Raw genomic sequence first — 25332 nt, forward strand, 5'->3', positions numbered from 1 at the left:
TTAGGTACACATTGCTCCAACGTGTACCTAACTATAAACATCAATGGCGTTCTTAAAATCAACACACAAGTATATATTTTTAAACCTGCATATTTAGTTAATATTGCCTTCTATCATGAATTTCTTTTAACTAGGGAAAATGTGTCACTTCTCTTGCAACAGAGTCAGGGTATATGCAGCAGTTTGGGCCGCCTGGCTCGTTGTGAACTGTGTGAACACTATTTCTTCCTAACAAAGACAGCCGACTTCGCCAAACAAAGGATGATTTAACAAAAGTGCATTTGCGAAAAAGCACAATTGTTGCACGAATGTACCTAACCATAAACATCAATGCCTTTCTTAAAATCAATACACAGAAGTATATATTTTTAAACCTGCATATTTAGCTAAAAGAAATCCAGGTTAGCAGGCTATATTAACCAGGTGAAATTGTGTCACTTCTCTTGCGTTCATTGCACGCAGAGTCAGGGTATATGCAACAGTTTGGGCCGCCTGGCTCATTGCAAACTAATTTACCAGAATTTTACGTAATTATGACATAACATTGAAGGTTGTGCAATGTAACAGAAATATTTAGACTTATGAATGCCACCCGTTAGATAAAATACGGAGAACGGTTCCGTATTTCACTGAAAGAATAAACGTGATAGTTTCCGGATTTGACCATATTAATGACCTAAGGCTCGTATTTCTGTGTGTTATTATGTTATAATTAAGTCTATGATTTGATAGAGCAGTCTGACTGAGTGATGGTAGGCACCAGCAGGCTCGTAAGCATTCATTCAAACAGCACTTTCGTGCGTTTTGCCAGCAGCTCTTCGCAATGCTTCAAGCATTGCGTTGTTTATGACTTCAAACCTATCAACTCCCGAGATTAGGCTGGTGTAACCCATGTGAAATGGCTAGCTAGTTAGCGGGGTGCGCACTAATAGCGTTTCAAACGTTACTCGCTCTGAGACTTGGAGTAGTTGTTCCCCTTGCTCTGCATGGGTAACGCTGCTTCGAGGGTGGCTGTTGTCGATGTGTTCATGGTTCGAGCCCAGGTAGGAGCGAGGAGAGGGACGGAAGCTATACTGCTACACTGGCAATACTAAAGTGCCTATAAGAACATCCAATAGTCAAAGGTATATGAAATACAAATCGTATAGAGAGAAATAGTCTTATAATTCCTTTAATAACTACAACCTAAAACTTCTTACCTGGGAATATTGAAGACTCATGTTAAAAGGAACCACCAGCTTTCATTCTCATGTTCTGAGCAAGGAACTTAAATGTTAGCTTTCTTACGTGGCACATATAGCACTTTTACTTTCTTCTCCAACACTTTGTTTTTGCATTATTTAAACCAAATTGAACATGTTTCATTATTTATTTGAGGCTAAATTGATTTTATTGATGTATTATATTAAGTTAAAATAAGTGTTCATTCAGTATTGTTGTAATTGTCATTTATTACAAATAAGTTTTAAAAAATCGGCCGATTGATCGGTATCGGGTTTTTTGGGCCCGCCAATAATCGGTATCGGTGTTGAAAAATCATGATCGGTCGACCTCTAGTCACAATAGATTGTACCTTTTGTTAAGTTTTCGCCAAATGTGACTGGTACCTTTTTTCATTTCATTCAGTGCTAAGTCCTGCTTGATTCCACCTGAGTCTCGCCCCGTTTAACATTTTTATGTTTGATTGTGTCACACTCTTCGTCGTCTGAGGATAAAGAGAAGTCATTGTCGGACCAATACGCAGCGGGGTTATGTGTACTCATCTTCTTTATTATATTCGGACAAGAAGGAGAACCAAAATAAACACGTACACAAAGAAAACACAACGACTATTCACAGGCTGGTAAGGCACAAGGCTATACACAGAACAATCTCCCACAAAGTACTCAACAGACACACACCTATATATATAGGACTCTCAATCAGAGGCAACTAGAAACCACCTGCCTCCAATTGAGAGTCCAACCCCAATTAACAAAACATAGAAATACAAAAGACTAGACAGAACATAGAAATACACTAACCTATAACAGTGCCCAAAAACCTCCGGAATACATAAATCAAATACCCTACTAAACAAACCACCACCCCGAACCACATAAAACAAATACCCTCTGCCACGTCCTGACCAAACTAGAATAACAAATTACCCCTATTACTGTTCAGGACGTGACAGATTGATGGTAGTAAACTTCCTCTATAGCCTGAGGGACACTGAGTATCTATGTCTCCACGACACCATGTTTCCAGTAGGATTATGATGTCCTGTCCCTTGATGTTTTTAATTAATTCTGGATTTGTTGTTTTATAACCAAAATGTGAAGAGTATAGGCCCTGGATAATCCAAGAGCTGATAGTTAAGGATCTCATTTATAATAAGTGATATTCACTGGTTTGAGTAAAGTACATTGAAAAAAAACAAAATAATAATAATATACATGCATGCATGCACACGCGCGCAAACACACACCATTTATATAATTATTATTATAATCCTGGTGCCAATAAAATTAAGAATAGTTGTAAACAAATTCATAAGAATGGAATAAGATTGCACAAAAAATAAGTACAATGCAATCTGCAACCCTGTGTGTGCGTGTGAATTAAAGGGTCTGTCTAGCTCAGTAGTCTGCATATTAGTTGCAGTACCTCTCCAATCTCTGATTGTTCTAGGTGTCTTTTGCCAGAGGTTACCTCAGCATATGTAGGCTGATGATCTGAGTGATACATGGTATGGACTGCATCATGTGGTGTACTACTCTGAAGGACAGTGTTCTGTCCGACCCTGGAGTAGTGGTCAGAGCTGTGTTGTGATGGGCCTGGTCCATTAGAGATGTGTTGTGATGGGCTGGATCTAGTAGAGCTGTGTTGTGATGGGCCTGGTCTAGTAGATCTGTGTTGTGATGGGCCTGGTCTAGTAGAGCTGTGTTGTGATGGGCTGGATCTAGTAGGGCTGTGTTGTGATGGGCCTGGTCTAGTAGAGCTGTGTTGTGATGGGCCTGGTCTAGTAGAGCTGTGTTGTGATGGGCCTGGTCTAGTAGAGCTGTGTTGTGATGAGCCTGGTCTAGTAGAGCTGTGTTGTGATGGGCCTGGTCTAGTAGAGCTGTGTTGTGATGGGCCGGGTCTAGTAGAGCTGTGTTGTGATGGGCCTGGTCTAGTAGAGCTGTGTTGTGATGGGCCTGGTCTAGTAGATCTGTGTTGTGATGGGCCTGGTCTAGTAGAGCTGTGTTGTGATGGGCTGGATCTAGTAGAGCTGTGTTGTGATGGGCCTGGTCTAGTAGGGCTGTGTTGTGATGGGCCTGGTCTAGTATGGCTGTGTTGTGATGGGCCTGGTCTAGTAGGGCTGTGTTGTGATGGGCCTGGTCTAGTAGAGCTGTGTTGTGATGGGCCTGGTCTAGTAGAGCTGTGTTGTGATGGGCCTGGTCTGGTAGAGCTGTGTTGTGATGGGCCTGGTCTGGTAGAGCTGTGTTGTGATGGGCCTGGTCTGGTAGAGCTGTGTTGTGATGGGCCTGGTCTAGTAGAGCTGTGTTGTGATGGGCCTGGTCTAGTAGAGCTGTGTTGTGATGGGCCTGGTCTAGTAGAGCTGTGTTGTGATGGGATGGGTCTAGTCGTGCTGTCCTGAGGCGGGTCTGGGCTGGTAAATCTGTGCTGTGTTGGGCCTGGTCTAGTAGAGCTGTGCTGTAATAAGCCGTGTCTGGCTCTTTTCTCCTGGGGATGGTGTAGGTACTGTTGTTTCAGAATGTGGGGCGGGGGACCTCTGTTGCTGGGGTGATGGGTGTGTGGGTCCCTGCCAAGTGTTCCATCTTTTAGGTCCTTGGCAAAGGTTCTGATACTGTCCTGATCATGATGTACATTATGGTATAAGTGTTGACATGTCAGAGTGGGGTGGTGAGCCGTTCTGACGTTGAGCAGTGAGGCACAGTCCACAGTGATCTGTTGATTTATATTGTCCATCAACTGTCCTGGGAAGTCTTTTCTTGGTAGGAGAGTGGACACAACTATATTGGTTGTTGGGAACATAGCCTGTGCCCGTTGTGCCTCTCTTCTCACTGCCCCAGATACATATTCACCTTTGGCATGAAGGTGGTTTGTGCCAGTGTGGATGATGATGTTGTCGGGGGTGTCAATCCTGGTCTGACTGAGTAGCTGCATTGCACTGTCAGTTGTAGGACACCAGAACTTATACACCTGGTGTCTAGGGAATAATCTTTCCTGGACTAAGAACTTCCCATTTCAATCAATAAGGATTGCAGTTGTGGGTGATTGTCTGGGCTGGAGCAGACTGGGAGACTGGTATTCTGGGCTGGAGCAGACTGGGAGGCTGGTATTCTGACCTGGGCTGGAGCAGACTGAGAGGCTGGTAGGTTGACCTGGGCTGGAGCAGACAGGGTGGCTGGTTGGCTGACCTGGTTTGGAGCAGACTGAGACTTCTTGCTGGGTCACAGAGACCGTTGGCCTGCTTTTCTCCATCTCCCTCCTTGACTTTTTCCTCAGTTTCTGAGATGATTTCAGCTTCTGCTTTTAGGGTAGCAAACCTATTCTCAAAGCCTGGAGGTTTGAATCATTGCCTTGTATCAATACAGTTCCATTATTATATAAGTTTACTGTTTGATACGTGTTGCTCTGGTCAGCTTTAAAAAAAAAAGGCTTATCTGACATCCTTGGCTGATGCCTCTTTTTTGAGAAAGGGAAATAACCCTTTTCCATATGTGCCCTCGTTTGGTATTAAAAATAAAATTTGCTCTTGTTTTGCAACTGGTAAGATCTGCAAACAGGCATTCATGGTTCTGTCCCATCAACAAACCTTTGAAACTTTTCTTTGCTTTCTCTGTTTGGATGTCTGGTGGGTAAACAATTTCCATAGCAACGCTGGTGATGTTGGCTACAATGTTGCAATAGAAGCGTTGTTTCTTGTATTATTGTCTATTGTGTCTTTAGAGGACTGTTTCACTTTGATGTCCTTTTTCTTCTGTCCTTATTTTGTCTTTATTTTCTTCTGTTAACTAGATATTCGTTGTTGTTCTTTGTTAGCAAGCTAGCTTCTTCCAGGAGAGTCCCTAGCAACGGCTTAGCAACTGGTAAACAATTCAGCTAGCTAAGATAATGAAAAATAGTTACTTTTTCAAAAGCCTATCGTCTTTGTTTGTTGCTTGTTTTGTCTCCTATTCGGTCTTGCCGTTTTATTTTGCTTTTTTCCGATGTACTTCACTCTAAAAAACATGTACATTTCAATATTTGTAGGAGTTCATTTTTTCAGCAGCTGCTGCTCAATTTGGAACTCCGTGTAGCTTCTCTCTCTCTCTCACACTCACTCTCACACTCACACTCACACACACACACACACACACACAGAGAGAGAGAGCCAACACAATTAGCATCTTAAGTGAAAAGGCTTGCTGACATCACCAGTGTGGGGGCTAAACCATGATGAGCTTTTGCTTCCTGGCAGAAGTCCACACTCCTTAATGTTTGGCGAGAGAAAGACCTAGTTGCTGACTAGACGGAGTAAATAGTCTTTGCTTCTTATTCAACTCTTAAAATGAGGAATTGAGAACAATTCCTTGACATTAGATCAATTTAAGTTTGTCTATTTCTGTGCTACACAACCTGAAGCTTGAAGCGCTCTTAAACAAAGACTAGAAAACATTACTTGTGAAGTTGCTTCTGTTTTGCAGAAATAAGCCCAGCCCCCTGGCAGGCATGGCTATATTTTCCATAAAGTGTTCTATGTCTGCCACTATCTTTTGATAGAAGCAGTGATTATTTTTAAATATCATAATTCAATTTAATCACCATGTCTCAGCACTGTAGTATACCTCTGATCATCTGTCTGAAACCAAGACGCCACAACCATCATGTTGTTTAGACAATGGGGCGGCAGGTAGCCTAGTGGTTAGAGCGTTGGGCCAGCAACTGGAGGGTTGCTGGATCGAATCCCCGAGCTGACGAGGTAAAACTCTGTTGTTCTGCCCCTGAGCAAGGCAGTTAACCCACTGTGCGCTGAAGTGGATGTTGATTATGGCAGCCCCCTGCCTCTCTGATTCAGAGGGGTTGGGTTAAATGCTGAAGACACATTTCAGGTGAATACATTCAGTTGGATAACAATGTTATCCGTTTTTGAAGAATATCTGCTCATTTGTGAATCCAGAAAATGTACCTAAATTGTATGCAAAAGTAACCTGATTTGACACTCCTGAAAATCTTTCAAGGCACGAAAGACAGTAGACACACACACACACACACGTAACCAGTGTGAAATGGCTAGCTAGTTAGCGGTGCGCGCAAGTAGGGCTTCAATCGGTGACATCACTCGCTCTGAGATCTTGAAGAAGTTGTTTCCCTTTCAAGGGCTGCAGCTTTTGTGGAGCGATGGTTAACAATCCTTCGTGGGAGGCAGTTGTTGATGTGTTCAGAGGGTCCCTGGTTCAAGCCCAGGTCGGAGCGAGGAGAGGGACAGAAAGTTAAGCACACAAAGTAAAATGCTACTCTACAAAATATTACTTTTGCTAAATAAAAACTCATAGCAGCTAAACCGTTCATACATTTGACGGAGATAGAATAATAAAGGAATTTTAAGGGACGTATTCAATGAGTATAACAAAACAGACATCAAACACCCAATGGGGCGGCAAGTAGCCTAGTGGGCCAGCGTTGGGCCAGTAACCAAAAGGTTGCTGGATTGAATCCCCTTGCTGACAAGGTAAAAATCTGTCATCCTGCCTCTGAGCAAGGCAGTTAACCCACTGTTCCCCGGGCGCTGTGGATGTCGATAATGGCAGCCCCCCGCACCTCTCTGATTCAGAGGGGTTGTGTTAAATGCAAAAGACACATTTCAGTTGAATGCATTTAGTTGTACAATTTACTAGATACCTCCCCCCCTTTCTGAATGGACACCACCCCTGGAAAGAAACCATTTTGGAAATTAAACGTGAACAATGGCGAAACTGCAACTGAAAGGCATGCTGGATCTTTTATTATACTGTAAAGACTTTAAACAGAACATGTTCTCATGGAATAGTAAATAGTTTAACGTTTAGGAACGATATCGAATTACCTTGATAAAGTAGTAACATTCAGACGGAATGCATTTGATTAATTTGTTCTCAACGGTCATAATCATTATCATCTTGTGTACTGAAGTCCTTCAAGCTGTTTTTTTTCTATTTTGTATAACTTTTACTGTAACTGTATCAAACATGTTCACTTCTCAGTGCCACATGTTAACTCATCACGTCTGTTGTAAGTGACCTACATAGAATGATATGATAGCCTACTCAGTGCTGAAATAATAGGTGCTCTATAGTTACCATTGACTGTCATAGCTAACTAAACCACACAGGGTGATATGTGTAATTTAGGTGGTTTCAGGGGATAGGAAGTGGCTTTTATGTGATAGAGGGGTGCCAAATGGAGTGCCTGTCAGAGAGAAAGAGAGAGAGAAAGGGAGGGAGGGTGTGTGTGTGTCTGTATGTGTGCATGCGTGTGCGCATGTGTGAAAGAGAGAGAAGGAGCATAACTTGCTAAGCTCATCCAATAGACACCACCTCATTTTTGGTGTTGATGTGTAAACTTTATTACCACCATCCGCAGGGAGGTGGTAGGTCTATTTGACATTTTGTCCACATAATACAATCACACTGAAGAACCTCGATTGTCTCGAGCGTCTCCATCTTGCTCAGTATGTATTCTACCACATGTGACTATGTATTTAACACTGCCAGGTTTTCAGAGTAGCCTGGTACTGTATCTACCTCAACATAATTGGTTACACTCATGAATAATTACTTTTCACTCATAAATAATTCCAATTCAGTTCAAATTACCGAACAGGCTCCTTGGTTTCGGATGACACATCAACTGAACTTGGCCCTCCATGTGACTGTCCCATCATGGGCCATGCATACAAAAGACCTTACCTTTCCACTCTCTACACAATAGAGTTGTAGTGCTCGGGTCATCAGGCCTGCGTCCCAAATGGCTGCCTATTCCCATATATAGTGCACTACTTTTGACCAGGGCCGTATGGGAATAGGCTGCCATTTGGGATGCAGACCCAGCTATGCCCAGAGGATGCTGCTACAATGTCAGGTGACGGGTCACTCCTGTGGTGATGACACTGAAGGTGACATGTCTCATCCACTCAACAATGTCATGCGAGATGACTCGGCACAGAGCTAGTCTGGATAATAACGATGACTATAAAAACAATCATACAGCTATTTATAGCAAAGGATTAGTAGACTATAGTTTGTTGGATCTATTGGAAAGCAGATACGGTACAGTACAGTATAATCTCAACATTTTATTTTATTTTTATCTCACACAGTTCTATTGAAATTGCTGTCTTGTTTTCTTGACATGTTTCTTGACATCTGTCACACCTCTCCCTTTCCCCACGTCTTCTCTCTCTCTCTCTCTTCCATCAGTCCTTACAGGGCATGTTGTCTTCTCTCCATTCTGAGCTTGACATTCAGAGGTACTTGCTGAAAATCCAATTTCTCCACACAGTTAGTCTGATTTTTATCTTATCTGCATCATGATTGGGCGTGTGACTGTCTGCATCCCAGCTAACCTGTCTGTCAGGGTTGGGATCAATTTGAATTGAAGGCAGTCAATTCAGGAAGTAAACTGAAATTCCAATTCAATGATTGAAAAAAAAGGGTGTCTATTTTCAATGACTTCTCAATAAACGGAAAAGGAGAAGCTATTTATGTCAAAATTGTCATTGTGTGTGCACCTGGGTGTGTCCGAAGGAACGGTTAGCTTGATAAAGGGCTCTCTGTGTGCTGACCTCTCAATGTTAGTCAAACTGTCACCCTGGCACAGATAACCTTACAATACTACCAGGCTTCTCAATGAGCTCCACAGCCTTTAACACTCTGCCAGGCCCACAGGACTGCCTGCCTGGTGAACTCATTAGTGGCTTTAATCAGCCTCGCTACACCTTTTCCCTTGGTTGTTGTGCAAAGCTTGAAAAATCTCTCTGACCGGAAGGCTGTAACTACCTGCACCACAAGCGAGAAAAGCATGGGTGTTTGTGTGTGTGTTTAACTCTTCACTTCTCAAGTTGTGTGACGCTTGTCAAAAGAGAAACGTATTACTATTTCGTGATAAGGCCTAGGGACCATTTAGTTTTTTTTGCAACTGCGACATGGAAAATCATAGTGTGTGTGTGCTTGTGTGAAATATAGTGGGGTGTGTCATGTTTGCCTCACCTCACCTTATCTGTATACTCCTGCCAAAATCACTGCCTGCTCCACATTAGTCAATGGACTGAGGGGGATACCCAGCATGACCAAATTACTGCCCCCTCTTCCATTTTTAGCAACTGTGACATGGAAAATCATGGTGTGTGTGTGTGTGTGCTTGTGTGACAACCTATAACAGGCAGTGTCGGTCTGTGTGTCTGCACTGATACAAACAATTGACACCCAAATAGACTGGAATGCATGACTAGAATGTCACATAATGGCACTGGGAAATTGTGTTTCAGTTTGTGTAAGCTTCTTTTGTAGGGTTTCAAAATTCCAGTAACCTTCCCAGAATACATTTTGCGGGGGGCATTTTGGGAAAGTTACCGGAATTTTTTTAGCCCTTTTCCTGTGTATCGTGATCCCCCTCTTGTTGAACCTCTTTCTCCTCTTCTCCCCTCTAGAGCAGAAGCCCTAAACACGGCCTTAGCAGCTCCAGTGTAGGGGACCAGGCTGAGCACCTCTCCCTGGCCTCCCTGGAGTCTCTGGACACCATGTCAGAGGCTGATGCCCCCACCACCTTCACCAGAGGCAGCCGCTCCCGCGCCAGCCTGCCCGTAGTGCGCTCCACCAACCAGACCAGGGACCGCTCGCTAGGTAGGGGACCACAACATGAACTGCTTCACACACACACACACACACACACACACACACACACACACACACACACACACACACACACACACACACACACACACACACACACAGATAGGCACAGCTTGCATAACCAAGCCTGGATCTCTTTAGAAAGAAAAACACACACACACTTACCAGGGTTTCTGAACATTTGACCGGCAGCATTTTAATTTACCAGACATTTGAGAAATGTAATGGACCCACATGTATAGGGTGCTTAACCTGGTTAGGGTGTCCACCCACGGTGCTCAGAATGACAGAATTCACATTTAGATTATGGTTATTCATCTTACCGGAACATGCAACCCGAGGATGCAACAGCGTGCGTCCTTCTTACCGAATTCCAATGTGCACTTTGAAGATTTTTTTTACTTTTCCTCAGAAGACAAGACGAGTAACGAACAGCAAGATCACTAGCCTATGTCATTCTACTATCCCCCATGGTACGAAAGTTTACCTATTCTGTTGGTCAGCTTGTCATTAGTGCGAGAAAGAAATAGCCTATTCCAAACAGACTCTTGTTGTGGGAAGATGGATCCCAAATTCATAGAACCAGTACATAACAAAAAAAACGTTAAAAAGCAATGAGGCTGATGCAACAGATCAGGGCCCGGTTTCCTGATAGCGATGGAACTTAGGCTTACAGGTGTTTTTAACGATGCATATTTCTTACAAAGGCCGAAGATGTAACATACGTTTCCCAAAACACCGCTCAGATAAGCGCGTCGTTGGAGCATGTGTCAATACTGATGAGATCGAAAGAAAGGATGCGCTGCTCTCGGATCAGCTTTCTCCATTAAAATATTTCCTTAAAATGGGAAATAATTAACAATACTGACGTCGGATCAGCTCCTCGAGAGATTCACCACTGAAAATATTGAGGCGGCTTATTCTTCTAATGCAGTGGTTCCCAAACGTTTTATAGTCCTGTACCCCTTCAAACATTCAACCTCCAGCTGCGTACCCCCTCTAGCACCAGGGTCAGCGCACTCTCATGTTGATACATTTATTAAACATAAGAATTTTTGTCACAACTCGGCTCGTGGGAAGTGACAAAGAGCTCTTATAGGACCAGGGCACAAATAATAATATAATAAAAATCAATAATTATGCTCTTTATTTAACCATCTAACATATAAAATCTTATTTGTTAATCAAAAATTGTGAATAACTCCCCACAGGTTAATGAGAAGGGTGTGCTTGAAAGGATGCACATAACTCTGCAATGTTGGGTTGTATTGGAGAGAATCTCAGGATTAAAACCTCTTACATCTAGACATTCCGCTAGCGGAACACCTGCTCCAATATCCAATGATAGGCGTGGCGCGAATTACAAATTCCTCAAAAATCCAAAAACTTCAATTTTTCAAACATATGACTATTTTACACCATTTTAAAGACAAGACTCTCCTTTATCTAACCACACTGTCCGATTTCAAAAAGGCTTTACAGCGAAAGCAAAACATTAGATTATGTCAGCAGAGTACCCAGCCAGAAATAATCAGACACCCATTTTTCAAGCTAGCATATAATGTCACAAAAAACAAAACCACAGCTAAATGCAGCACTAACCTTTGATGATCTTCATCAGATGACACGCCTAGGACATTATGTTATACAATACATGCATGTTTTGTTCAATCAAGTTCATATTTATATCAAAAAACAGCTTTTTACATTAGCATGTGACGTTCAGAACTAGCATTCCCACCGAACACTTCCGGTGAATTTACTAAATTACTCACGATAAACGTTCACAAAAAACATAATTATTTTAAGAATTATAGATACAGAACTCCTTTATGCAATCGAGGTGTCCGATTTTAAAATAGCTTTTCGGTGAAAGCACATTTTGCAATATTCTGAGTAGATAGCTCGCCATCACAGGCTAGCTATTTTGACACCCACCAAGTTTGACCCTCACCAAACTCAGATTTACTATGAGTAAAATTGGATTACCTTTGTTGTTCTTCGTCAGAATGCACTCCCGGGACTTCTACTTCAATAACAAATGTTGGTTTGGTTCAAAATAATCCATAGTTATATCCAAATAGCGGCGTTTTGTTTGTGCGTTCAAGACACTATCCAAGGGTGACGAAGGGTTACGCGCCCGACGCGTTTCGTGACAAAAAATTTCTAAATATTCCATTACCGTACTTCGAAGCATGTCAACCGCTGTTTAAAATACATTTTTATGCTATTTTTCTCGTAAAAAAGCGATAATATTCCGACCGGGAGTCGTTGTTTTCGTTCAAAGACGAAAGAATAAAAACATGGTGTCGCCTTGTGCACGCGCCTCCAGTCTCTGTTCTCTGATCGACCACTATCTAAATGCGCTAATGTTTTTCAGCCAGGGCCTGCAAAGCCACCATTCAGCTTTTTGCCGCCTTCTGAGAGCCTATGGGAGCCGTAGGAAGTGTCACGTTACAGCAGAGATCCCCTGTTTTGGATAGAGATGATCAAGAAGGCCAATAAATGGTCAGAGAGGGCGCTTCCTGTTTGGAATCTTCTCAGGTTTTGGCCTGCCAAATGAGTTCTGTTATACTCACAGACACCATTCAAACAGTTTTAGAAACTTTGGAGTGTTTTCTATCCAAAGCTAATAATTATATGCATATTCTAGTTTCTGGGCAGGAGTAATAATCAGATTAAATCGGGTACTTTTTTTATCTGGCCGTGAAAATACTGCCCCTTATCCATAACAGGTTAAATCATTTTCCACACGCAGTCTGTGCTTGTATTTAGCTTTCATGCTTGTGAGGGCTGAGAATCCACTCTCACATTGGTGTGTGGTTGCAAAGGGCATCAGTGTCTTAACAGCGCGATTTGCCAAGGCAGGATACTATGAGCGCAGCCCAATCCAGAAATCTGGCAGTGGCTTCTGATTAAATAAAATTTTCACAGTACCGCTTGTTGCAATTTCGATGAGGCTCTCTTGTTCAGATATCGGTAAGTGGACTGGATGCAAGGCATGAAAGGGATAACGAATCCAGTTGTTTGTGTCGTCCGGTTTGGGAAAGTACCTGCGTAATTGCGCACTATCACATTTGACATTGTCCGTAAGCTTGAGTTCATTTGCACACAAAAAATCATACAATGATGGAAAGACCTGTGTGTTGTCCTTGTTAATGCAGACAGAGAAGCGCTCCAACTTCTTAATCATAGCCTCAATTTTGTCCCGCACATTGAATATAATGCGGAGTGTCCCTGTAATCCTAGATTCAGATCATTCAGGTAAGAAAAAACATCACCCAGATAGGCCAGTCGTGTGAGAAACATCGTCATCATGCAAGCGGTCAGACAAGTGAAAATGATGGTCAGTGAAGAACTTTAAGCTGGTCTCTCAGTTCAAAAAACATGTCAATACTTTGCCCCTTGATAACCAGCGCACTTCTGTATGTTGTAAAAGCGTTACATGGTCTCTGCTCATATCATTGCATAGTGCAGAAAATACACAAGAGTTCAGGGGCCTTGCTTTAACAAAGTTAACCATTTTCACTGTAGAGTCCAAAACTAGATGGTTTAATAACATTTTTGCCAGTGAAACGAGGCTACTCAGGCGAGGGGAAAAAAACTCTCCCCAAATGTATAGCCCCGTTGGAAAATATAAATGCACTGTTTTAAAATGTGAACAAAAATGATTAGTCTTTTTTTTTTAATGTGAATCGCATTTTTCTTTGGCATACCCCCGACGGCATTGCGTGTACCCCAGGTTTTGGAATAACTGTTCTAATGCTTACCTAATAAAAATGCACAAAATCACTGATTTTTTCACATCATTGAGCACTTTTTAATTTTTTTAATTTAACTAGGCAAGTCGGTTAAGAACAAATTCTTATTTACAATGACGGCCTACACCGGCCAAACCCGGACGATGCTGGGCAAATTGATGGGACTCCCAATCACGGCCGGTAGTGATACAGCCTGGATAGACTAGACATCATGAAATATATAGACAAATTACAGACAGCAGCCTAATACAACAAAATACAACTCGATTGAACATGAAATATATTTAAATATGATTGAAATAGGCCTATACGTCGCTTTAAAAAAATCAATTACAAAGGCGTTGGCAACATTGTATTTGAATTCAACTTTGTTCGGAAGTTATTGGTGGTCACAGAGAGACGGATAAACCGTGTGATTCTATGTTCTGTGTATAAAGTGGGCACACTTAGCTGTTCTACAAGTGGTCTGAGGCAGGCGTTAGATTACACAAATGTTCTAGTGCAACGTTAATAACGATGGTTTTAGGAAACAGCTCTGAGATTGAATGATGCGCCCTATGAAGGTTCTAACGATGAATAAAGTGTGACACGCTGAAGCCTGTCTACCTTTGCCTATGCACTTGAATTGTTGAGCAATCATTGGGCATATTAAAAGCACGAGTGGCGAAACCGAGTGGCGTAGACAATGGTAAAAATGTCAAAACACATGGACTCGAGTATATTATTGCTTTTATACAATGGGTTACCAGCATTAAAAAGACAGATTCTTTCCTGAACCATCAATTTTTCAACAAAACGTGATGCTCAAGGAGTATTTCTATCTGTTTTTTAAAGCACTTTTGTGGTGAAAAATAAGCCCTCCTAAGCCCACCCGTGGTTGCACCCCTGTCCAGTCATGTGAAATCCATAGATTAGGGCCTAATGTATTTATTTCAATTGACTGATTTCCTTATTTCCTTATATGAACTGTAACTCAGTTTGAAATTGTTGCATGTTGCGTTTTGTTCAGTATACACTACCGTTCAAAAGTTTGGGGTTACTTAGAAATTCCCTTGTTTTTGAAAGAGCAGCACATTTTTTTTGTCTATTAAAATAACATCAAATTGATCAGAAATACATTGTTAATGTTGTAAATGACTATTGTAGCTAGAAACGGCTGATTTTTTTATGGAATATCTACATAAGCGTCCAGAGGCCCATTATCAGCAACCATCATTCCTGTGTTCCAATGGCACGTTGTGTTAGCTAATCCAAGTTTATCATTTTAAAAGGCTAATTGATCATTATAGAAAACCCTTTTGCATTTATGTTAGCACAGCTGAAAACTGTTATGTTTATTAAAGAAGCAATAAAACTGGCCTTCTTTATACTAGTTCAGTATCTGGAGCATCAGCATTTGTGGGTTCAATTACAGGCTCAAAATGGCCTGTAAAGTAAAATAAAATGTAAAAATAATGAATAAGGTTCACTTTGACCCCCCCCTGTAGATGTCATAGCTATGCATTTCTGGAATATTGGTCAGGCATTGCATGCACTTGAGAAAAGATGCAAATGTATGTACATGCATCTCTGGAATACATTTTAAGGCATTACATGAATTTTAGAAAATAATTTTATGTGACGTTAAAATGAAATGTATTTTTCTTTTTCGTATGGGTATTGACAGGATTAGAACTGGTGTTTTGCTATCAAGACAGAGGGCACTTAATTTGCATCAGTATGAAAAACGCCTTCAGTTGGGTGGAAATAGTTGCATTAATAGGCTGTAGCATAGCTCTAGTAATGTCACGGTGGTTCTTCTAAGAGCCAGTCATTTAACTTTGCTGACCTTCTTTTTTTTTCTTCTGTTTTTTTAAAAACATTTTAGTCATTTTAGCAGACGCTCTTATCCAGAGTGACTTACAGTAGTGAATGCATAGATTTCAATTCATTTCATATATTGACCCCCGTGGGAATCGAACCCACAACCCTGGCGTTGCAAACACCACTGCAAACACCATGCTCTACCAACTGAGCCACAGGGAGGCCTAAACCGAGAGAGTGCTAATCACAATCATAATCACAAAGTCAGCCTCTCAGGATTTTGCTTCTTAAAATGTTCTTTGAAAACGTAAGCAAAGGACACGTCTTAGTTTGAAGTGACTTTAGGTTGAGTATTTGTCATTTCATTCATTTTGAGTGCCTCTGAATGTGTTGTTTACATTCGGGTACCACACCACTTTGACCAGCGTGAAAATTAATAGAAGTCATTTTGCACGCTGTTCTGTGCCAAAAGAGGCCTCTTGCTTAGGTTGAAATGCAGACATTTGCGGACACCGCACGAGAAAGCGTTATGCTAGCAGCAAGGGTTATGGGGTGATGAAGGGCACATTACCCAGCATTCCTCTGGTGGCCGTCCCATACGGAGTAGGGTGAAAGTTGCCCCTAAACACTGATCTTAGGCAAGTTAGGCATTTTCCCCACTAATGGTTAAGGCTAGAATTGAGCGAGGGTAAGCTGATCCTAGATCTGAACCTAGGGCAAACTTCACCCCGTAGCCTCCCACACACACATACCCACAGTCGTGTCCCCAGAGACATCTGGTCTTCCTTAAGAGCCCTGTGCCAGTAGGAGTAGTGCCTTCAGTCAGAGGACTCCTTAACATAACATTGGAGCTATGGTCGCTGACATCTACATTAGGAATTACTCTATTCAAGTGAGTTTCTGTATTCTCTCGATGTTACATATAGCTTTATATGTAGAAGTGCAACATTGTGCTTATACTACAGTATAGTAGTAGTTGTTTTGGAAGAACTTTTAGATATTTGTTGCTGTACTGCGTTTTATATTGTAGAAGCGAGGGAGCATGGCAATTTTAAAGAACTCTCTTTATTCTGCATTTGAAGTGAATGTAATTTAAGGTGATTTGGGTCCATTTGGAGAAGCGTTAGAGTAGAGTGTTGAATAGGATCTGACTGTGGTAAAGCCTTGCAAGCTCTAGAAACTAAGGCTGCATCCCAAATGGCACCTCATTCCTTATGTAGTGAGCTACTTTTCATCGGAGTCCATAGGGCTCTGCTCAAGAGTAGTGCACTATATTGGGAATACGGTCTTAATTTCATCACCCTGTTGCAAGAGAACTTTCCTGCAATGCAGAAAATGTCAAACTTGTAGTGTATTTGAGGTTTCAAAAGGCTTCTGAAGTTTGTAATTTTCACTTTGAAATTCCAGACTTGATTTTCCCAGAATATGTATCAACCACTACAGAAATGTCAATTAATTATAATCCACATAATAATGTACATTTCCTGTTGCTGAAGGATTATTTTCCTGCTGTAGCAATCTAGCTCAAATTTAGTTCCTAGTGTGCTATTCGTCAAACATACAAAGTCTATTCTTCTCTGTCCATTTGCTGTGCAGCCACGCCATTTGGTTCTGATTTAAGAGTGAAACCAGACAATCAGCAACTACATACAGTCCTGCAATCCGACTCTATCTTAGAATGGAGCTGTCTAAAGTCTCCGGAGCTAATAAAGTTTGGTTTTTAGGGAATGTTACAAATGCTGCATGTGAAATAGAATATGAAGCCCAGTGTGTGTCCCAAATGGCACCCTATTCCCCGTAGGCCCTGGTCAAAAGTAGTGCACTATCAAGGGAATAGTGTTCCATTTGCGTCGCATGACCAGTCATCAAATAACACACGTGGCATTAGGATCATCTGCAAGGTCTTTCATCATAATGAAAAGCTAGTGGCTAACTGCTAACATAACAGTACACCAGGGAAAGAGCGAGTTAGTTCAAGGAACCCCTACTATTAACTATAGAGCCGGAGATGTATGTACCCTAGAGGGGCTCAGCACTTTATTTCCTGGATCCTCTCTCTCTTTAATGGAGCCTATAGGATCTTTATTATACTACCGGAACCATCTGGTCTTTAAGTCAGTGGAAATACACTGAAGATATAGTGTTTGTGCTGTATGTCCGACTGCGTACAACTCATGTGGCCCCACAGTACACAAAGTATGCATCCCAAATGGCACCCTATTCACAATATAGTGCACTACTTAGAATCGTGGCCCGTAAGACTGATGTCATGTTCCTGTACATGGTTAACAGCCACCAGATCATCATCAACCAATCATTAACTCTTTGGTAACTCTCTCTCCTTCCTCTCTACTTCCCAGGCGTGCTGTACCTGCAGTACGGAGAGGAGACCAAGCAGATCCGGATGCCCAATGAGATCACCAGTGGCGACACCATCAGGGCTCTGTTTGTGAGTGCCTTCCCCCAGCAGCTCACCATGAAGATGTTGGAGTCTCCCAGTGTGGCCGTCTATGTCAAAGATGACATGAGGAACATGTACTACGAGCTTACTGACGTCAGGTAAATGTGTGTTTTGTGTGTGTGTGTGTGTGTGTTATGTCTCTATTTTCCCAAACTGGGTTAGATAACACCAAATTACCTGCTCTTTCTTCCCTATGTCTCAGTCTCACCCCTGTAAGGTCCTCAGGGTTACCCAGCAGCCTTCCTCTCTCCCCTCCTTAGGCTCTTCCTGTCTAATGAGCTCAACTTACGCAACACAGGAAGTGACCCTCTCCACGTCCCAGTCAACCCAATAGCTGTGTGGATAAAAGGCCTCAGGATGTGGAGCCCTACTGTAGTGGACGCTTTAGTTCCACCAACACCTAAACAAACCCAAACAACACAGTCCCAAATGACACCCTAATCCTTATCTAGTGCACTACTTTGGGTTTGCCTATGGGCCCGGGTCAAACGTAGTGCACTACATAGACATTAGGGTGCCATTTTGGGTCGTGAGCATAGTTTTAGAGCCTCTACTTTCTCAAATTTTGTCCCACGTGATGGAAAGTGGAAAGTTCTATTGTGGGCGACTTCATGTGTTTTTACACGTGTCCTTCCTGCTCAGTTGGCAGGACAGAAGGATTGGACAGGAACCCATAAACAGTCTTGTTTCTTCCAGAGCCACAGATTTAAAGTGAGTGAGAGAGCTGTATCAAAGGTGGCCACAGTCTGTGCAGAGAGACACTTATTATGCATCCCAAATGGCACCATATTCCCTATTTGATGCACTACTTTTGACCAGGGCACAAAGGAACTCTGGTAAAAAGTAATACACTATGTAGGGAATAGGGTGCCATTTGGGACGCATGTTAAGTGTCTCTTTGCATAGGCACATGTAGCATTAGCATTAGCCTGCCTTTCTTTTAACACAGAGAGGAAAACAAACACCAGTGAGATTCTGTAAGACAACACTGACCAGGGTTTCTTGCCCTCACAGTCATCCCCACACACACACGTCACCAATCACCCACTTCCTGGTATTATGGGTGTGTTTATGGGAGACAACACTTCATAAAGTCCAACCATATATACACAGGGCATTTGGAAAGTATTCAGACCCCTTGACTTTTTCCACATTTTGTTACGTTACAACCTTATTCTAAAATGTATTCAATTACATTTTTCATCTACACACAATACCCCATAATAATGAAGCGAAAACAGGTTTTTAGAAACTTTTGTGAATGAAAACGAAAAAGAAAACGAAAAGTACCTTATTTATAAAAGTATTCAGACCCTTCGTTACGAGACTCGAAATTGAGCTTGGGTGCACCCTGTTTCCATTGAGCATCCTTGAGATGTTTCTACAACCTGATTGGAGTCCACCTGTGGTAAATTCAATTGATTGGACATGATTTGGAAAGACGCACATTTTTCTATATAAGGTCCCACAGTTGACAGTGCATGTCAGAGCAAAAACCAAGCCATGAGGTCGAAGGAATTTTCCGAGACAGGATTGGGTCGAGGCACAGATCTGGGGAAGGGTACCAAAAATGTCTTCAGCATTGAAGGTCCCCAAGAACACAGAGACCTACATCATTCTGAAATGGAAGAAGTTTGGAACCACCAAGACTGGCCGCCAAACCAAACTGAGCATTCGGGGGAGAAGGGCCTTGGGAGGTGACCAAGGTAGGTGACCAAGAACCCGAAGGTCACGCTGACAGAGCTCCAGAGTTCCTCTGTGGAGATGGGAGAACCTTCCAGAAGGACTTCCATCTATGCAGCACTCCACCCATCAGGCCTTTATGGTAGAGTGGCCAGACAGAAGCCACTCCTCAGTAAAAGGCACATGACAGTCCGCTTGGAGTTTGCCAAAAGGCACCTAAAGGACTCTGACCATGAGAAACAAGATTCTCTGGCCTGATGAAACCAAGATTGAACTCTTTGGCCTGAATGTCATGCATCACGTCTGTAGGAAACCTGGCACTATCCCTAAGATGAAGCATGGTGGTGGCAGCATCATGCTGTGGGGATGTTTTTCAGCGGCAGGGACTGGGAGATTAGTCAGGATCGAGGGAAAGATGAACGGAGCAAAGTTCAGAGATATGCTTGATGAAAACTTGCTCCAGAGCGCTCAGGACCTCAGACTGGGGCAGAGGTTCAACTTCCAACAGGACAAAAACCCTAAGCACACAGCCGAGACAATGCAAGAATGGCTTCGGGACAAGTATCTGCATGTCCTTGAGTGGCCCAGCCAGAGCCCGAACTTGAACCCAATCGAACATCTCTGGAGAGACCTGAAAACAGCTGTGCAGCGACGCTCCCCATCCAACCTGATAGAGCTTGAGAGGATCTGCAGAGAAGAATGGGAGAAACTCCCTAAATACAGGTGTGCCAAGCTTGTAGCATCATACCCAAGAAGACTCAAGGCTCTAATCGCTGCCAAATGTGCTTCAACAAAGTACTGAGTAAAGGGTGCGCTTTTTCATCATGGGGTATTGTGTGTAGATTGACGAGGGGGAAGAATAACTATTGAATCCATATTAGAATATGGCTGTAAAGTAACAAAATGTGGAACAAGTCAAGGGGTCTGAATACTTTCCGAATGCACTGTATACAGATTGCCCAGGGAATGATTTGACAGTGCAAACAGAAGCTGTTTAGTGACTATATTGTATTTTAGTATATTTTAATTTCTGTAGAGTACAAGCTTTCGGCACACTGGGCAATTATACTCAATTTTGTAGGCTCAAATGGAAAAACAAGTGTTCTCTATCTGTAATGTTCTTGCGGTGGTGGGATGTTTACTTTATGACTAGCCGTCATCTTTTTTATCAGGGCTGTAAAAGTTATCACATGTTCGTTCCTCGCAGACTGGTACGGTAGAGCGCAGGAGTACTAGCTGACTCAGAACACATCTAGACAGAGAGAGCTTTACTTAGGAGCTTTATTTATTAGAGGAAAACTATTTACCATAACACTACTAGAAAATTTGGACTAATTGGACACTTTGACACAGCACCGTGATGTCTCAGCCAGTGTACGGTCAGTACACCAGACCACGGACTGTGTATGACATAGCCTTGTCAGAGTACACACCAATGTCTCGGTATAGGAGTCTCGCAGCTAGAGACAGACCGCTGTCCGATAGTGATATAATCTGGGCACCTCGTCAAACTTCGGATGTTTCTCTCTACAGGAATATCACGGATCACTCCTGCCTGAAGGTGTACCACAAGGACCCCGCACAAGCCTTCAGTCACGGCCCAAGACCCACCAACGGCGATGCCAGGGTGAGTACTTTACTTTCGGTTTTGTTCACCAGCTTTAAACGGCTTCAAATACAATGTTTTTGTTTATGGAAAATATATTTCACAGCGGTTTAGATGATACAATGATTCTCTACACTATACTTGCTTCTTTTGTCACATAAACTGAAATTAGGCGAACTATTATAATTTTAGAAACCAGGAAATGGAGGAGCAATTTCTGCATAGTGCATCTTTAATTCCTGTCTGAGCAAAGGAATATAGAGGGTCTAATTCTAAGTCCATCCCTACTGTGGTGCTTTTGTAAAAATAAAAGTACAGTATTTACGACGGGTATAATTATGTGCAACATGCCAGCCATTCCCACGGAAACCGCTCCAGTACGGAATAGGCCATTCTAGTCAGTCTAACGTATAAATAACACCGTCTATGGGGGCCCTACCTCTTCCTCTCCTATCCTCCTCTACCCACTTCTCTCCTACTTATTATCCCTCCCTCTCAGCATCTACGTAGAGGAATGACCCCCCCCCAACCTCCCCGTCTTCCTTAATCTGTTTATGGGGGTCTTCTGTTCATGGGGGTCTTCTGTTCTCCGTGCCTAATTTTGGGGGGGGGGATCGAGGGAGCCTTGTGTGTGCTTTAGCGCAGTTCTCCGGAAATAATTTAACTACATTCATGGGGCTTTTCCTTGCCCATTCTTCTTCAAATCTCCTGCTATTCTCCCACAAGGCTGTTGCCTGCTCTCCTCATGTTGGTTTCCTGCTGATGTAACGGAACTAACGCGCAAAGACCTCATTCCTCATGTGTTCTAACCCCAAATCCTTTCTGATCATCTGAACCCTATCCTCCCTAGTCCTCTTGGATGCTTTATCTATCTAGCCAAGAGGAGTCTCCATGTGTACTTTTGCCCAGAGCCCTATTGGGTCCTGGTTAAAAGATGGGCGCTATATAGGGAATAGAGTGCCATTTTGGGATGCAAAACAGGAGTATTATTGCCGTTATTACAATCACAACAACCCTTTCAATGAGCCCAGCATCATGTATTGTGTCTTTGTAGAGAGACGGCAGCTTTGCTTTATGGGAAGTGGAGTGTGCTGTCAGATTCTGTAGTGTTTTGCTTTAGTTGCCGAGTAAAGTATCATTGAGTCTTAAGTCTAGGGACTACTTTTGATTGATTCTCTCTATTATTTATGAAACTGTGCTTCAGTCTGCCTCTATTTCCTACTGTATAAGCATACACTGTGTGGTATAGTATAGTATTTTACTGAAATGAATCGAACACACCATTTCTATAACAACTACTGCATGCACGGCAGAACATTTAAGAAAGAACCATTGATTGCTCTACTGTTGATTGTTTAACAGGAAGCAGTGGTGTAAAAAGGGAACACACTCACCCACCCACATACACATACACACACACACACACTGCATGAATACGCAACCCAGTTCTCATGAGCTGTCTTATCAGTTCTGTCATTGTTTAACCCTCAGGAGCAATTCACACACTCATTCTGTCTCTCTAGACTACTGGACTACTCCAGGAGACCTATGGGCATTGTCTTCCACACACAAACACTCACTCACGCACAGGTTGCACACACACACCCGCACAGGTTTGAGTTTATTTGTTCTGGCCTAGGCACTGGTGTGCGATTGAGTTGAAGCCGCCTGTCTCTTTAAAAGGCGGTGACCGCTTTGATGATGTTTGAATCCCAGATTGTCCCTTTAACAGACCAAAGTCCATAGCCTAACTCATATGGTCTCATCCAGGGATGGGCAAAAATGACAAAATACAATTATAAAATACAAATACAAAATGCCATAAAGATCAATGTATCAAAATAAACTACAAAAGACTTGTATTTGAAATACATATTTTAATTACTTCCAAGTGTTCTATCATTTGAATTACTCTAGGCTGTATTTTGTAATGTATTCAATTAATATACAAAAATACATTTGCAGGTAGCTGGCCCGAACAGCAACAACATTCTCAGTAACGGTTACCAAAAAAAAATACTTTTGATACCAATGCAGGGGAAAAGCAGGGCCACAAAATGTATACAACTTACAGTATTTTGAAAATACAAAATACATTGGAGTGTAGTTCAGCCCAGTGTAATTCAAAGAAAAAAATACTCAGTCATTCAAATACGTATTTCAAGTAAATGTAACAGAAATTTGACATTTGCAATAAGTTGTTATTTCATTTAAATTTGATCATCCATATATTTATATGTATATATTCTTATTCCTTTACTTAGATTTGTGTGTATTAGGTAGTTGTTGTGGAATTGTTAGATATTGCTGCACTGTCGGAACTAGAAGCACAAGCATTTCGCTACACTTGCAATAGCATCTGCTAGCCATGTGTATGTGACCAATAGAATTTGATTTGATTTTGATTTAAAAGTCCCAAAATGGATGTACCAATCCCAGATCACCCCTTTAAATACATGCTCATGAAGTGATACAGCTATAATAGTGCATACAGGGCATTCGGAAAGTATTCAGACCCCTTGACTTTTTCCACATTTTGTTACCTTACAGCCTTATTCTAAAATGTATTAAATGAATGTTTTTCCTCATCAATCTACACACGCATAATAACAAAGCAAAAACTGTTTTTTTTCTTCCATTTTTGCAAATGTATTTTTTTTTAAAACATACCTTATTTACATAAGTATTCAGACCCTTTGCTATAAGACTCAAAATTGAGCTCAGGTGCATCCTGTTTCCATTGATCATCCTTGAGATATTTCTACAACTTGATTGGAGTCCACCTGTGGTAAATTAAATTGATTGGACATGATTTGGAAAGATACACACCTGTCTATATAAGGTCCCACAGTTGACGTGCATGTCAGAGCAAAAACCAAGCCACGAGGTTGAAGGAATTGTCCATAGAACTCTGAGACAGGATTGTGTCAAGGCACATATCTGGGGAAGGGTACCAAAAACTGTCTGGAGCGTTGAAGGTCCCCAAGAACACAGTGGCCACCATCAATCTTAAATGGAAGAAGTTTTCCTAGAGCTGGCCGCCCGGCCAATCTGAGCATCCAGGGAGAAGGGCCTTGGTCAGGGAGTTGACCAAAAACCTGATGGTCACTGACAGAGCTCCAGAGTTCCTTTGCGGAGATGGGAGAACCTTCCAGAAGGATAACCATCTCTGCAGCACTCCACCCATCAGGCCTTTATGGTAGAGTAGCCAGATGGAAGCCACTCCTAAAAAGTGGCACATGACAGTAAAAGGCACATGACAGCCTGCTTGGAGTTTGCCAAAAGGCACCTAAAGGACTCTAACCATGAGAAACAAGATTCTCTGGCCTGATGAAACCAAGATTGAACTCTTTGGACTGAATGCAAAGCGTCATATCTGGAGGAAACCTGGCACCATCCCTATGGTGAAGCATGGTGGTGGCAGCATCATGCTGTGGGGATGTTTTTCAGCGACAGGGACTAGGAGACTAGTCAGGATCGAGGGATAGATGAACAGAGCAAAGTTCAGAGAGATCCTTGATGAAACCTGCTCCAGAGCGCTCGGGACCTCAGACTGGGGCGAAGGTTCACCTGCCAACAGGACAACGACCCTAAGCCCACAGCCAAGACAGCACAGGAGTGGCTTCAGGACAAGTCTCTGAATGTCCTTGAGTGGCTCATCCAGAGCCCGGACTTGAACCCGATCGAACATTTCTGGAGAGACCTGAAAATAGCTGCGCAGCGACGCTCCCCATCCAACCTGACAGAGCTTGAAAGAATCTGCAGAGAAGAATGGGAGAGACTCCCCAAATACAGATGTGCCAAGCTTGTAGCGTCATACCCAAGAAGACTCAAGGCTGTAATCGATGCCAAAGGTGCTTCAACAAAAGTACTGAGTAAAGTGTCTGAATACTTATGTAAATGTGATATTTCTGTTTTTTATTTGCATACATTTCTAACAACCAGTTTTTGCTTTGTCATTATGCGGTATTGTGTGTAGATTGACGAGGTGGGGGGGGGAACAATTTAATCAATTTTAGAATAAGGCTGTAATGTAACACAAAGTCAAGGGGTCTGAATACTTTCTGAATGCACTGTAGTGTTCTGAAAAATAAAGTGGATATTTGTAGTGGCTGGTGTGCAAATACTTTCTGCCTGAATTTGACAAAGTAATCAAATTCA

At 42.3% G+C, this 25332-nt stretch overlaps 1 protein-coding gene across 24 annotated transcripts in view; it reads left to right on the forward strand.

The window, feature by feature from the left end:
- The window catches only part of kiaa1217 (KIAA1217 ortholog), a 202510-nt gene that overhangs the window by 138270 nt on the left and 38908 nt on the right, over window positions 1-25332 (forward strand). For 14 of the 24 annotated variants that reach the window (XM_014157659.2, XM_014157653.2, XM_014157648.2 and 11 more), the window contains 4 exons: window positions 8427-8507; window positions 9656-9848; window positions 17782-17980; window positions 21099-21192. In XM_014157659.2, the coding sequence (XP_014013134.2) occupies window positions 8427-8507; window positions 9656-9848; window positions 17782-17980; window positions 21099-21192 (567 nt within the window). Of the gene's footprint in view, window positions 1-8426; window positions 8508-9655; window positions 9849-17781; window positions 17981-21098; window positions 21193-25332 lie in introns of those variants that run through there. The other 10 variants (XM_014157651.2, XM_014157652.2, XM_014157660.2 and 7 more) reach the window with 2 other exon arrangements.

Source organism: Salmo salar, chromosome ssa19 (assembly GCF_905237065.1).
Source record: "Salmo salar chromosome ssa19, Ssal_v3.1, whole genome shotgun sequence".
Classification (NCBI taxonomy): domain Eukaryota; kingdom Metazoa; phylum Chordata; class Actinopteri; order Salmoniformes; family Salmonidae; genus Salmo; species Salmo salar.